The 13,617-nt window shown below is 39.7% G+C and overlaps 1 protein-coding gene across 1 annotated transcript; it reads right to left on the reverse strand.

The window, feature by feature from the left end:
• Positions 1-2,591: 2,591 nt before the first annotated feature.
• LOC124358591 (piggyBac transposable element-derived protein 4-like) lies at positions 2,592-9,934 on the reverse strand. Its single transcript, XM_046810895.1, has 5 exons — positions 9,906-9,934; positions 9,565-9,735; positions 7,649-7,899; positions 5,749-6,989; positions 2,592-2,675 (listed from the first exon to the last, which is right to left on the reverse strand). Exons 1-5 carry the CDS (start codon positions 9,932-9,934, stop codon positions 2,592-2,594), a joined length of 1,776 nt encoding a protein of 591 aa, XP_046666851.1.
• Between the last annotated feature and the right edge of the window lie 3,683 nt (positions 9,935-13,617).

The raw sequence follows: 13,617 nt of genomic DNA on the forward strand, positions 1-13,617 counted from the left end.
AGGTGCATGGTTCCCAATGCTGTAGACTATCGTGCCTCTCCCGCTGTGTCCGTGGTGCGTCAGGCACTACCTACCAACAAACACACAGTTATAGACAGCACTGACACTACCCGCAATGTTTTCGTTATTCGGCTGTACAGGTGCATGGTTCCCAATGCTGTAGACTATCGCGCCTCTCCCGCTGTGTCCGTGGTGCGTCAGGCACTACCTACCAACAACACACAGTTATAGACAGCACTGACACTACCCGCAATGTTTTCGTTATTCGGCTGTACAGGTGCATGGTTTCCCAATGCTGTAGACTATCGCGCCTCTCCCGCTGTGTCCGTGGTGCGTCAGATACTACCTACCAACAACACACAGTTATAGACAGCACTGACACTACCCGCAATGTTTTCGTTATTCGGCTGTACAGGTGCATGGTTCCCAATGCTGTAGACTATCGTGCCTCTCCCGCTGTGTCCGTGGTGCGTCAGATACTACCTACCAACAACACACAGTTATAGACAGCACTGACACTACCCGCAATGTTTTCGTTATTCGGCTGTACAGGTGCATGGTTCCCAATGCTGTAGACTATCGCGCCTCTCCCGCTGTGTCCGTGGTGCGTCAGGCACTACCTACCAACAACACACAGTTATAGACAGCACTGACACTACCCGCAATGTTTTCGTTATTCGGCTGTACAGGTGCATGGTTCCCAATGCTGTAGACTATCGTGCCTCTCCCGCTGTGTCCGTGGTGCGTCAGGCACTACCTACCAACAACACACAGTTATAGACAGCACTGACACTACCCGCAATGTTTTCGTTATTCGGCTGTACAGGTGCATGGTTCCCAATGCTGTAGACTATCGTGCCTCTCCCGCTGTGTCCGTGGTGCGTCAGGCACTACCTACCAACAACACACAGTTATAGACAGCACTGACACTACCCGCAATGTTTTCGTTATTCGGCTGTACAGGTGCATGGTTCCCAATGCTGTAGACTATCGTGCCTCTCCCGCTGTGTCCGTGGTGCGTCAGGCACTACCTACCAACAACACACAGTTATAGACAGCACTGACACTACCCGCAATGTTTTCGTTATTCGGCTGTACAGGTGCATGGTTCCCAATGCTGTAGACTATCGTGCCTCTCCCGCTGTGTCCGTGGTGCGTCAGGCACTACCTACCAACAACACACAGTTATAGACAGCACTGACACTACCCGCAATGTTTTCGTTATTCGGCTGTACAGGTGCATGGTTCCCAATGCTGTAGACTATTGCGCCTCTCCCGCTGTGTCCGTGGTGCGTCAGGCACTACCTACCAACAACACACAGTTATAGACCTCACTGACACTACCCGCAATGTTTTCGTTATTCGGCTGTACAGGTGCATGGTTCCCAATGCTGTAGACTATCGCGCCTCTCCCGCTGTGTCCGTGGTGCGTCAGGCACTACCTACCAACAACACACAGTTATAGACAGCACTGACACTACCCGCAATGTTTTCGTTATTCGGCTGTACAGGTGCATGGTTCCCAATGCTGTAGACTATCGCGCCTCTCCCGCTGTGTCCGTGGTGCGTCAGATACTACCTACCAACAACACACAGTTATAGACAGCACTGACACTACCCGCAATGTTTTCGTTATTCGGCTGTACAGGTGCATGGTTCCCAATGCTGTAGACTATCGTGCCTCTCCCGCTGTGTCCGTGGTGCGTCAGGTACTACCTACCAACAACACACAGTTATAGACAGCACTGACACTACCCGCAATGTTTTCGTTATTCGGCTGTACAGGTGCATGGTTCCCAATGCTGTAGACTATCGCGCCTCTCCCGCTGTGTCCGTGGTGCGTCAGGCACTACCTACCAACAACACACAGTTATAGACAGCACTGACACTACCCGCAATGTTTTCGTTATTCGGCTGTACAGGTGCATGGTTCCCAATGCTGTAGACTATCGTGCCTCTCCCGCTGTGTCCGTGGTGCGTCAGGCACTACCTACCAACAACACACAGTTATAGACAGCACTGACACTACCCGCAATGTTTTCGTTATTCGGCTGTACAGGTGCATGGTTCCCAATGCTGTAGACTATCGTGCCTCTCCCGCTGTGTCCGTGGTGCGTCAGGCACTACCTACCAACAACACACAGTTATAGACAGCACTGACACTACCCGCAATGTTTTCGTTATTCGGCTGTACAGGTGCATGGTTCCCAATGCTGTAGACTATCGTGCCTCTCCCGCTGTGTCCGTGGTGCGTCAGGCACTACCTACCAACAACACACAGTTATAGACAGCACTGACACTACCCGCAATGTTTTCGTTATTCGGCTGTACAGGTGCATGGTTCCCAATGCTGTAGACTATCGCGCCTCTCCCGCTGTGTCCGTGGTGCGTCAGGCACTACCTACCAACAACACACAGTTATAGACAGCACTGACACTACCCGCAATGTTTTCGTTATTCGGCTGTACAGGTGCATGGTTCCCAATGCTGTAGACTATCGCGCCTCTCCCGCTGTGTCCGTGGTGCGTCAGGCACTACCTACCAACAACACACAGTTATAGACAGCACTGACACTACCCGCAATGTTTTCGTTATTCGGCTGTACAGGTGCATGGTTCCCAATGCTGTAGACTATCGCGCCTCTCCCGCTGTGTCCGTGGTGCGTCAGGCACTACCTACCAACAACACACAGTTATAGACAGCACTGACACTACCCGCAATGTTTTCGTTATTCGGCTGTACAGGTGCATGGTTCCCAATGCTGTAGACTATCGCGCCTCTCCCGCTGTGTCCGTGGTGCGTCAGGCACTACCTACCAACAACACACAGTTATAGACAGCACTGACACTACCCGCAATGTTTTCGTTATTCGGCTGTACAGGTGCATGGTTCCCAATGCTGTAGACTATCGCGCCTCTCCCGCTGTGTCCGTGGTGCGTCAGGCACTACCTACCAACAACACACAGTTATAGACAGCACTGACACTACCCGCAATGTTTTCGTTATTCGGCTGTACAGGTGCATGGTTCCCAATGCTGTAGACTATCGCGCCTCTCCCGCTGTGTCCGTGGTGCGTCAGGCACTACCTACCAACAACACACAGTTATAGACAGCACTGACACTACCCGCAATGTTTTCGTTATTCGGCTGTACAGGTGCATGGTTCCCAATGCTGTAGACTATCGCGCCTCTCCCGCTGTGTCCGTGGTGCGTCAGGCACTACCTACCAACAACACACAGTTATAGACCGCACTGACACTACTTGCAATGTTTTCGTTATTCGGCTGTACAGGTGCATGGTTCCCAATGCTGTAGACTATCGCGCTTCTAGCGCTGTGTCTTTGGAACTTTAATCTTTTTCAACTAATTACAGCTATAGATGCCACGGTAAGAGCCACATAAATTATGTTTAAGGCTTAGGAAATATGGTATGATGTCGTTGAGAGAAGATGAGTCGGCACATTTAGAAACTGAGTTTGTTTATTATTGGACCTAAATCCGTCAATACGTCTCATTCAGATAGTGTATTTTATTAATTATGATGTATTTTTACCGTGTAAATGTTTTAGGTTATGTATGATAATTGTAGTTTCCCTCATTTTAAAATTCCTATTCAGGTCGTTTGGCTCAAGAATATCTAAGAATTGTATGACTCTCATCCATTCGTTTTGACGAAATATTCTATTTACTTGTGAAAGAATACAACTAAGAGGCACGTGTCAACTTGTAGGAGTACAAGTGTTTAATAAATTACTATTGTACAAAAATTCAATTTATCCATAACAGTGGTTTATTTCAATTATAAATAACAAGTTAAAACTAAAGTCACGTCTTATAACATTAATTAAATAACTTAACTAGCCATCAAGGCGTATATGCTCAACAGTTTCATTATTTATCTCTTCAGAGGTCTTAAGGTAGAACATAAATTCTCAAACCAATTCCGCAAGACAGTTCAATTAACGGTGGTTGAGAAATTTGGTTAAACATCGGCGGCACGGAGCTGACAGATTCTGCTTGCGGGACGTGTGGTGTTCTGAGTACAGATGGAGTTACTCTCTTCATCCCACTGACATCTTCCTCGACTGTTCTTAAGTGTCAGTTCGGTTCATATTAATACTAATTCATCATAGACATGTTTTCAGACATGACATTTCTGATAAAGTGTACATTGTTTCACGGTTGATTAAGGTTGCGATATGTTTCGTTATTGAACTTGACGTCACTAATGTTGCGTTTTTAAGAAAATTTAGAATTGGTTATAAGCATGTGACTTCAAATGTGATAAGAAAATTGTGTTTTCATTTCCACGTATAACCTATTAATACAATTCATCCAATGGATGTCTTTGAATATTCATATATCAACAATATGGTATATCTCATACTGCCTTGACGTATCTCTATCTCTGTTCTATGTTTATTTTCCTGTTTAAAAATTGTTGCTATAAAATGTATTCGTCAGTAAGATACCTCAAAGCAAAATTCTTCATGCTATATTACGGAACGAGGCATTAAGTTTGTTTCTCTTTTATTTAAAAATAACTTATGTTTTTGTAATTAATTTAATCTAAACATTTTAGAGTACTTTTTCGTTTCAATAATTTAATTGTGGAACATTACTCTTATACAATACTAGCTGACCCGGCGAACTTTGTTCCGCCTTAAAGCCAATATCACATGATTACATTTTTTACCCTTTAAATTAGGATAATAAAAATTAGGTAAATAAAAAAAAATATTCAATGATTTTTTATTTGCCATTCATTGTAGCACCTTGTGATAAACTACATTTTTTTTATTATTAGGCGCGAAAACAAATAACGCGGCGCCATAGATTCGACGATTTGAGGCAAGCGTTTATTTCGTCGGCAGCAGTCGATCTGGGAATCACTGGCAATGTTTGGTGGAAATCGCCTGACAGTACGCCTCCAAAAAATCTCGAGCCATTACGTAGATCTTGTAATGTTCGGTTAAGTGCTTAAAATGCACGTTTATGCGCCATTATGCATTCGTCCCAGATGATGATTTTCGATTCTGATAAAACTTTGGCCATAGCGGAGCGCTTTGTAATATTGCATGTTGGTTCTTCAATAGACTAAAGATTTAACGGCAATTTTAATGCAGAATGTGCCGTACGACATCTTTCTAGCAATGTGGCTGCTATTCCAGAAGAAGCAACTGCAACCGCAATGTTGGACCTTGCACGAACGGTGGCTAAAACTACTCATGAGGAATGTCGTACCAGTTCCACCAGGGGCATCCAGGAAATATAAACCACCGTTTCCATCAATTGCCTTCAAACTCTTTCCTGCACGGGAAAATCCTCGTTTTCTCTGACCTTTTTCTACCTGCACGGAAATTTTTTTTTTTTGGAAATTGCCAAGTTTACAATACATTTATAATTTATTAACACCTAGGCCATAAGAGAACATGTAAATAAATATTTTAGTTTTTATCATTTACTGATAAGAGGGTGTTACATATTTGTAACACCGTGCAGCAGGGGGTTTATTTTCATTGGATCACCATAATCTTAAAAAATAAGTAAAAGTGAGGATTAAATAAATAAATGGAGTCTTAGTAATATACAAATTTAGTACATATTGAATCTTGAAACTTATTATAAGAAATTCTATATTCTAAAAGTCCAGTCTTGAGACCATTCTTAGTGCATATTTCACTTTTTTTCATGGAAGACACGGAAACAGTTTTTTTGAGACTTTATACACAGTGGTATTTGACACACATTGCAAAGCCAGCTTGTCAACACTTGCTTCTTTTTGGTGCTGCACACACCACAGCGACGTCTTGTACTTTTTACAGGCTGGTGAGAAGAACCGGTCTTTCGTATAGCATCGGGTACTCGATTTTTCCAGTTGGGTGGTGTGTTTACTGCACGGGTCCCAGCAGCAACATACTTCTCACTGACAAGGCCGAACATTACCTGCCTTCTGAAGGTTTTCATGTCTAATCGAGGTACTGGGAGACAGTTGTGGATAGCATAAGCATTAACTATTGCAGCATCAACAAAGTAGAAGAATATACGGTGCCACCACTTATGACTTTTTCGGCTTATCTCGTATAAGGCCTTCATCTGATCGAATTTATCGACACAGTTCATATTCATGTTGCAGTCTTGAACTGCAGTAGGACAATTTACGTCAACACGACTTCCGTCTTTCATTCTGCGTTTTACGGTTGTTATCTCCAACGGGTCGTGAAAATTTGAAAGGAAGAGAACTTCCTTGTTATCTATCCATTTGATAGCAGTTACTCCTCCGTCACTAACTCTCCAGTCATAGTCCCCTCTATCCATCTCTTTAGTATCTTTGAACACAGGCAAATTTTTTCTACCTGCTTGTACTTTACCACAAGCATTGATGTCCATAGATTTCAAGTCTTCCATCAAATAGCTTACAAAGTAGTTATCGATATACACAGTCTGGTGTTTGCCCTGAAAACGTTGTGTCAGGTTCTTGACAACTGTAGGTCCTAAATCATGCTGTGTCATTTCGCCTACCTTCCCAGTATATACTTCAAACTCAACAATATAACCTGATTTATCTGCAAGCATCCAAAGTTTGTACCCCCTCTTTATGGGCTTTTTGGGTAGATACTGTTTCAAGGAACTCCTCCCCTTAAACTTAATCATTGATTCGTCGACTGCCATTACTTGCCCTGGGATGAAGTTACTCCGAAAATTGTCAGCTATTGCATTGAGGAATGGACGTAATTTATAAAGTTTATCGTAATCTTGATCTCCTTTTCGGGGCAAAAATGCGTTGTCATTTAAGTGAAGGTTACCCAACAGCCAACTAAATCTGTTGACAGGCATCAGTTTACTTATAAAGGGATCATTCAAATCAGGTTCTGACGACCAGTAGTCCCTGTAGCTGGGTAGACGCTTGATACCCATAAGGATATTAATACCTAAGAATACTTCCATTTCAGTTTTGGTGGTTGGAGTGTACCGTTTTCCAGACTGTTCTGCATAAAGATTAGTTTGGAAAACTATGTCCTCAATCATTTCATTTGAAATCATTGTTTTGAACAAACAGATTAGGGATTGGTTTTCCATTGCCTGTATACGTTCAGAAGGTCCACAATTATGACCCATTGATCCAGACATAGTTGCCTATTTTGATCTGAAAAACGCCATGTAGGTGGTGGGCGAACTGCAGGACCGAATTTAATTTTAGGTTGCCTATTTACAGTTCCTTTTTTTGCCCTTTTACTTTTTGGGGGTAAAGGACCCGCCCCATTTTGTTTAGTACCTTCCTGAGATTGCACAGAGTTTGTAGATAGGGCAGGACTTGACGCTGAGCTAAGCATTGAGTTAGCCATAGGAACGTCTTCGGGCAAACTCACTTTACAAGCCACCTTTTTTAAATTTCTTTTTTTGTTTTTGGCAGGATTTGGTGTAAGTTTACTTTGCTCCACAGTTTCCTCCTGACATGCGGCTGAGCTTGTAGAAGGAAGAGAATCTGAGCTTGGCACTTCAATAAGAATATGAGCGGGTTCATCCTGTTCATTAACATTATCCTGGTATGTAAGGCATTTTGAGCGAAGAGGACTTTCTAATGAACTTGATCTTTCATTAGTCACTGTTTCAATAATAACAGTGGTTGATTCTGAGATGGTCTCACTTGCCCCAAAACCTATAAGTTCCATCGGAGATGGGAAAAGACAATAGTCATGATCAAATTCAGTTAGAGAAAAATCATTCTGTAGTGGAAGAACATCAGAAATTTCATCAAGATCAGGCGGTTCAGTTAGGTTTGATGGTGATGATTCCTCATCTTCTAAGCCGTCAATTGATTCGGCGTCAGAAGGAATTGGCTCAGTTTCTATGTAGTGAAGAATTTCTTCATCCTTCAGTTTACTCCCCATTATTCTCCTGAAAGGATGAGGAATTCTATATTAATCCGCAACTGGCACCTTTTTGTCGGATCCAACGAAAATTCAATAAAAAAAGATAAAATTCCACTTTACTAAAGGAAAGAATTAAATTTTTTGGGACACATTCTTATATGTAGTTATAGTAAGTACACATAACGAATTTTTATTGAAATTGTATGTTATTAAAAATTTAATATTGTATAAAAACATAAAACTGTGACAGTGTCAGTGATTCTATTACTACCCTCTTGCTGCACAGTGTTACACTATAGTAACGCTCTTTCATAATACATAATATATATATATATATATATATATATATGCTAGTTTCTGACTTGTAAAGTGTAGTAAATAACTCAAAAGAAATAGTTAATTCAGATTCAGTAATTGATTACACCTATATTAATGTCCTTACCAATTTTGTAGCTATAAATGTGTAAGACACGGCAAACCACGTGCATGCTCCTACAGACATTCACACACTGAACAGTAGATTGCTGCAAACAGTAAAGTGAATGCCCCTGACATCTAGCGGACGAACTATGGAACTAATACACACAAGTTCCATGTAGGTAGCGCTAGTGTTGCGATTTGTACGAAGCAAAATATCTCATGTTACAAAATTGTAACACCGTGCATCAAGGGGCTTTGAAATTGTGTTACATATTTGTAACACGGTGCTTGAAAGAGTTAATGTATCATAAACTTCCTTTTGTTGGGGATTCATCAGGGGTACATTCGTTTGAACTACTAAATCTAATTCCTGGTGATCATATTCACGTTCCCGTTCCAATTCTCGATTAAATGCGTCATTCATTTCACGATTTGGCGCTGGCATTCCTAACCTGACTAATAAACTATCGCACATGAGATAACACATGTCTTCGATTCAGAGCAAGGCCCGATTATGTATCTCCTCATTCATTTCAAGATCGGAATTTCTTGAACGAATTTGATGTAAAATATCTTCTGCCATATTATCCTTGTATTTGTGCCACAGGTTAGACGGGTTCGATAGAAAGCATGTCAAAATGATGTACATGCATGTAAATGATGAGCAAATAATGTACGTATCTGACTTGGAGATGCAGAGATAATAATTTCTTTGAATTGTTAAAAATAAAAATTTGAATTGTATTATCTGGATAGTAAAGTCTAAGCTTAACAGTGATTGCAGAAACAGTTGAAAAAATGTGCTGTTTATCTTAAGCTTACTCTGTGTTTTCAAACTATAAATGTAAAGCAATTTAAAATGGTAATTAATTGATATAAACATATATTTCTTTTGTCGCATTATATATGTTTACAAAGAACAGCTGATTAAATTTGAATAGACTCTTTCACTTAACATAATATGTTTGCTGCAATGCATTTCTTACGGGTATTTCCGTAACTTTTAGAGACCAGTGGGGCGGAATCCTTTGAACTTTTCTGATATTTTATTACTTATTATGCTATTCCCGACGAAGACAATTCCAAACACACAAAAATCATCAAAATCGGTCTAACCGTTCTCGAGTTATAAATAGTGTAACTAACACGACTTTCTTTTATGGATGTATATAGATAGATAATTAAAACAACAAACGTATGGAGTCATCTGTACAATTATAATTAGTCGGCTAAAAGGTAACCTCTGTCATGTAACCAGGAAGCGAAGTACGCCTGATAGTCTGGAGAGTTCGGTAGTAGCCGGGTCACGTGATACAGGAGCCTCGCTGCCACTGGCGGAGAGTGCAGCTTGGCCAGGACAAGGTATGCTGGAGTATAGGATGTATCCAGACGTAGACATCGCTCCAGCATAGTCACGGCCTCCAGTGTCCGGTTCATCTTCCTGTCGAAGATACAGAAACAGGAGTACACAACTAATAGTGGCGTATGGCAACAACCAGATACTCTAGTCTTTATAAAGTTCCTCTGGTCACAGGGATTGGTTTCTATGACTGGAGAGTTATATCAGCTGAGAATGTTCTTGAAGTGGAAAAGAGTCCACACGGGACATACCCGAGGGCCAGTGATGCGTAGTTTACCATTTGTAAGTCTTTTTTACAGCGGATTGTTAAACTTTTAATGCTTAATACCGTAAATGTAATCAGATTATGGATTGAATTGAATGTAAGTGATATTTAAAAAAATCATATCCTTGCAAGTTTTAGTTTATTTGTTCAGTTAATAGTGCAAAACATTGTTCCTATTAGATTACTAGCTAACAGGTGGACGCGTGGTGTGACAGAATTGTGTTATTGTCGATGGTCAATACAGAGATAACATAAATTTCTGCAACAAAGTGCGAGAGAGATAATAAACATATAAATGTGTAATACACATAACGATCGTATGTCTGTGAACTCGACACAGTGTGCGTGCCGCCGAGGTAAAATAGCCTCACTCATGAGTTATTTACATCCGACGTTTAGGAACCATTACACTAGGGAGTGGGTGTACGTGCTGAGTATGGCTCTTGCAATTATTGTTTTGTGGCTTTGTGTTTGGCGCCGAGAAGTGTCTACAAGTGTGATACATAATGCTACCTGCTTCTAACTTCTAATACATCTGTCCTCTTTTTCATTATTGTTTATTTTTTTATAATCATACGTACGTAAAAATATATAAAACTAAACACATTTTTGTTACAAATATAACAATTTTAACCTTTGACTGCGAATCGGTGCATTGTGCATTATGATTATCATCACACACCATCACTCTGCCCTTCGGTAGCAAATGTGTTAAAGATAGCTCAATGGGATTATCATCACACACCATCACTCTGCCCTTCGGTAGCAAATGTGTTAAAGATAGCTCAATGGGATTATCATCACACACCATCACTCTGCCCTTCGGTAGCAAATGTGTTAAAGATAGCTCAATGGGATTATCATCACACACCATCACTGTGCCCTTCGGTAGCTCAATGGGATTAAAACTTTGTGGTTGTAACAAATACAGTATAGATTAAATAAGAGTTTGTATTTGAGTACGTAAAAATAAGCTCATAGCTTTTTCTAAGTTCTACATATGTTAAGCAACGTTTAGGTAACATTTCCATACCTAAAATATAGTTTTTTTGCTTGCTTCCAAAATGATTTTTCACAGCTGTCTGGACCTTTTCGTCTGTGTTTAGCTTGGTAACCACAGTCCCACAGCAACCTTGGCAATAGATGCTGTATGAGCAGATGTACTGAAATAATACTAATGTTTAATTTTCTCAAATATATTATGTACAATTGTATTACAAACAATAATTTCTTAGAAACCAGAACCGACCTCAAGAATAAAATTATATATTTATAAATGAAATCATCTAACAGTTGTAGATAAGAAAGTAAATAAAAATATAATTCATCACTAATTCTACAATTAAATATATACAGTACATGATTTGAGAAAATTAAGGGCATTTAAGGCTAAGTCTGTTTAGAGGTTCCATCATTAGTAATAAAATATTTAATTTGCGATCAGACAAAAATCATATTTTCCGAAGCGGTCTAAAGCCAAAAATAAATCTATGCCATTTTTTCATTTTCTGTGTTGATGTTTTATGTTTATTCTGTTCTTATAGCCCTATTTATATTTTTTTTGTAATTTCCTGAAAACGGCTTAAGCCGAAATATAGAAACTGTTTTAATTCAATTGAAGAATTCTTATTGAAGATTAATATACATACATATATATATATATATATATATTTATATATATATGTATGTATATTAATATATTAATATATTAATATATATATATATATATATATATATATATATATATATATATATATAATATATATATATCATTTATAATTTAAACCTAAATAATAATAGTTAAATTTATTTTTCCCTGTATTACTGTTTTAGTTCACTTTACCTTCAAAAGTAAATAGTTAAAGTCATGGTACGTGTAGAAAGAAGTCTGTCGCCTTGGCTCAACCTCTATCGCCTGCGGTTGTGTTCCTTTCGTTAAAATCAATCAGCACTATCTCTTTATGATTCTAAAAATTGTGTCCATCATTTTGGTTATAGACTTTGTGATCTCTGCCTGTAACAGAGATTCATTTTTTGGTCTTCTCCATTCCACGGACTATCGAGAGGTTTGTCGTACAAAAAATGTTTTATTAATAGTTACAACTGATTTCAAGAGACTTTGTGGGTTATAAATGCATCAATTAAAAAAAACTTAGATCTGCTAATACGCTCTTTTTTGTAGTATCGTAGTGAAATGTTGGCCCCTCACCTTATTAGTATAAAAATATTCTTCGGAGATATTGGAAACACTCAGATTCCGAACTTTCTGCTATTTCTTTGATTTTCAAACAAAGGTCAGACAGTATTTAGGCTTCCACAAGTTGGGTTGTTTCAGAAGTACTGCTTCCACAGGGTGACCGCAACCTGGGATATAATCCAGACTTTCTCGCTAAACTGAACATTGTCGCCAGTTCTTTTACTATAGAATAAGAAGGAGACTCCATGCTTTTTAATTTGAGAAGGAGTAAGGCCCTCTTGATACGATCTTAAACATTGAAGAGTTTTTCCTTCAGATTGATATTACTGAAAAGATTCGCGCACGTGATATGAAATGTTCAGGCATGAGAGCGCCAAGCGGAACAGGTTCCAGCCAGCTTGAAGTAGGGGAAGCACGGGCCTTACCTCGTATTATGTACATATCAACAATAATTATATTAATAAGCGTTAGTTACAGTGAATTTTAAACCATAAACTTTGTTCATTACTTTTTAGAATCCATGATTAATACTAAACAAGATAAATAAACAAATACTAACACAAGTATCAAGGCACAGCAGCCATTGCAAGCGCTAGACGGTTTGCAGAACTGAAAGCAATCGTGTAGTGTTTATGCAGTTAAATATTGAATCAACAGCGGGGGTGGATTATATTTGCCTTTAATTCCCGCCTGAGCTGACAGTTGCTGATGAGGCACGAGCTGTTGTGGCAACACTGTGTGGCTCCGTGCAGCTGAGGCTGACAACCTCCCTTGCTACCTCTGTCGTCATGCAAGTTAATTGTTTGTTCAAGCACTTGATAAATTTGTGTTTATTTTGTTACTTGTTTTTTCATTTAGTGAAAGAAACTTAGAAAACCTGCTGTTACACTTAGTCCTGAAAAGACTTATGTTCTCTGCTTTGAGTGACATGATTATCAAGATAGATTAGACTGCGCTCTATCACACTCGTCTGACCCTGGAAGAAGTTTAGGGTAGATCTGTTCTAGTCCCTTAATAACAGACCAGACAAATGGCGGTACACCTTCATGTTTACACGTTCAGACGTACAAATCCATACATTGAGGGTCCTTCTCCCATTCAAACAGTTATCCTCCGTAGTAAATTTGACGTGCCCATTAACTATATCCTAATTCCAACATGATTCTGGCAAAGATTGTTAATGGTAAAGCAGAAATACCCTTAATGCTACATTTGGGGTTAAAGCGATAATGTTTTATGCAAAATTTGAAAATTCCTAATACCACTACGACTATAATAAGAGAAGATGTATGGAAAAGCTCAAATATTTTCAATACTACACTGAGACTATCTAGCAAATGGTCCTAAGTTTGTCTCCAGGATGTTACACTTGATTAGCACTCAAGGACGAACACGTAAACCACAATAAGTGTAGCAGTTGGTGCGAATGGCCCTATGTTTGTCTCCAGGATGTTACACAGACTGCTACACTTATTGTGGTTTACGTTTGTGTCCTTGAGTA

This window comes from Homalodisca vitripennis, chromosome 3, assembly GCF_021130785.1.
Source record: "Homalodisca vitripennis isolate AUS2020 chromosome 3, UT_GWSS_2.1, whole genome shotgun sequence".
Taxonomy (NCBI): Eukaryota; Metazoa; Arthropoda; class Insecta; order Hemiptera; family Cicadellidae; genus Homalodisca; species Homalodisca vitripennis.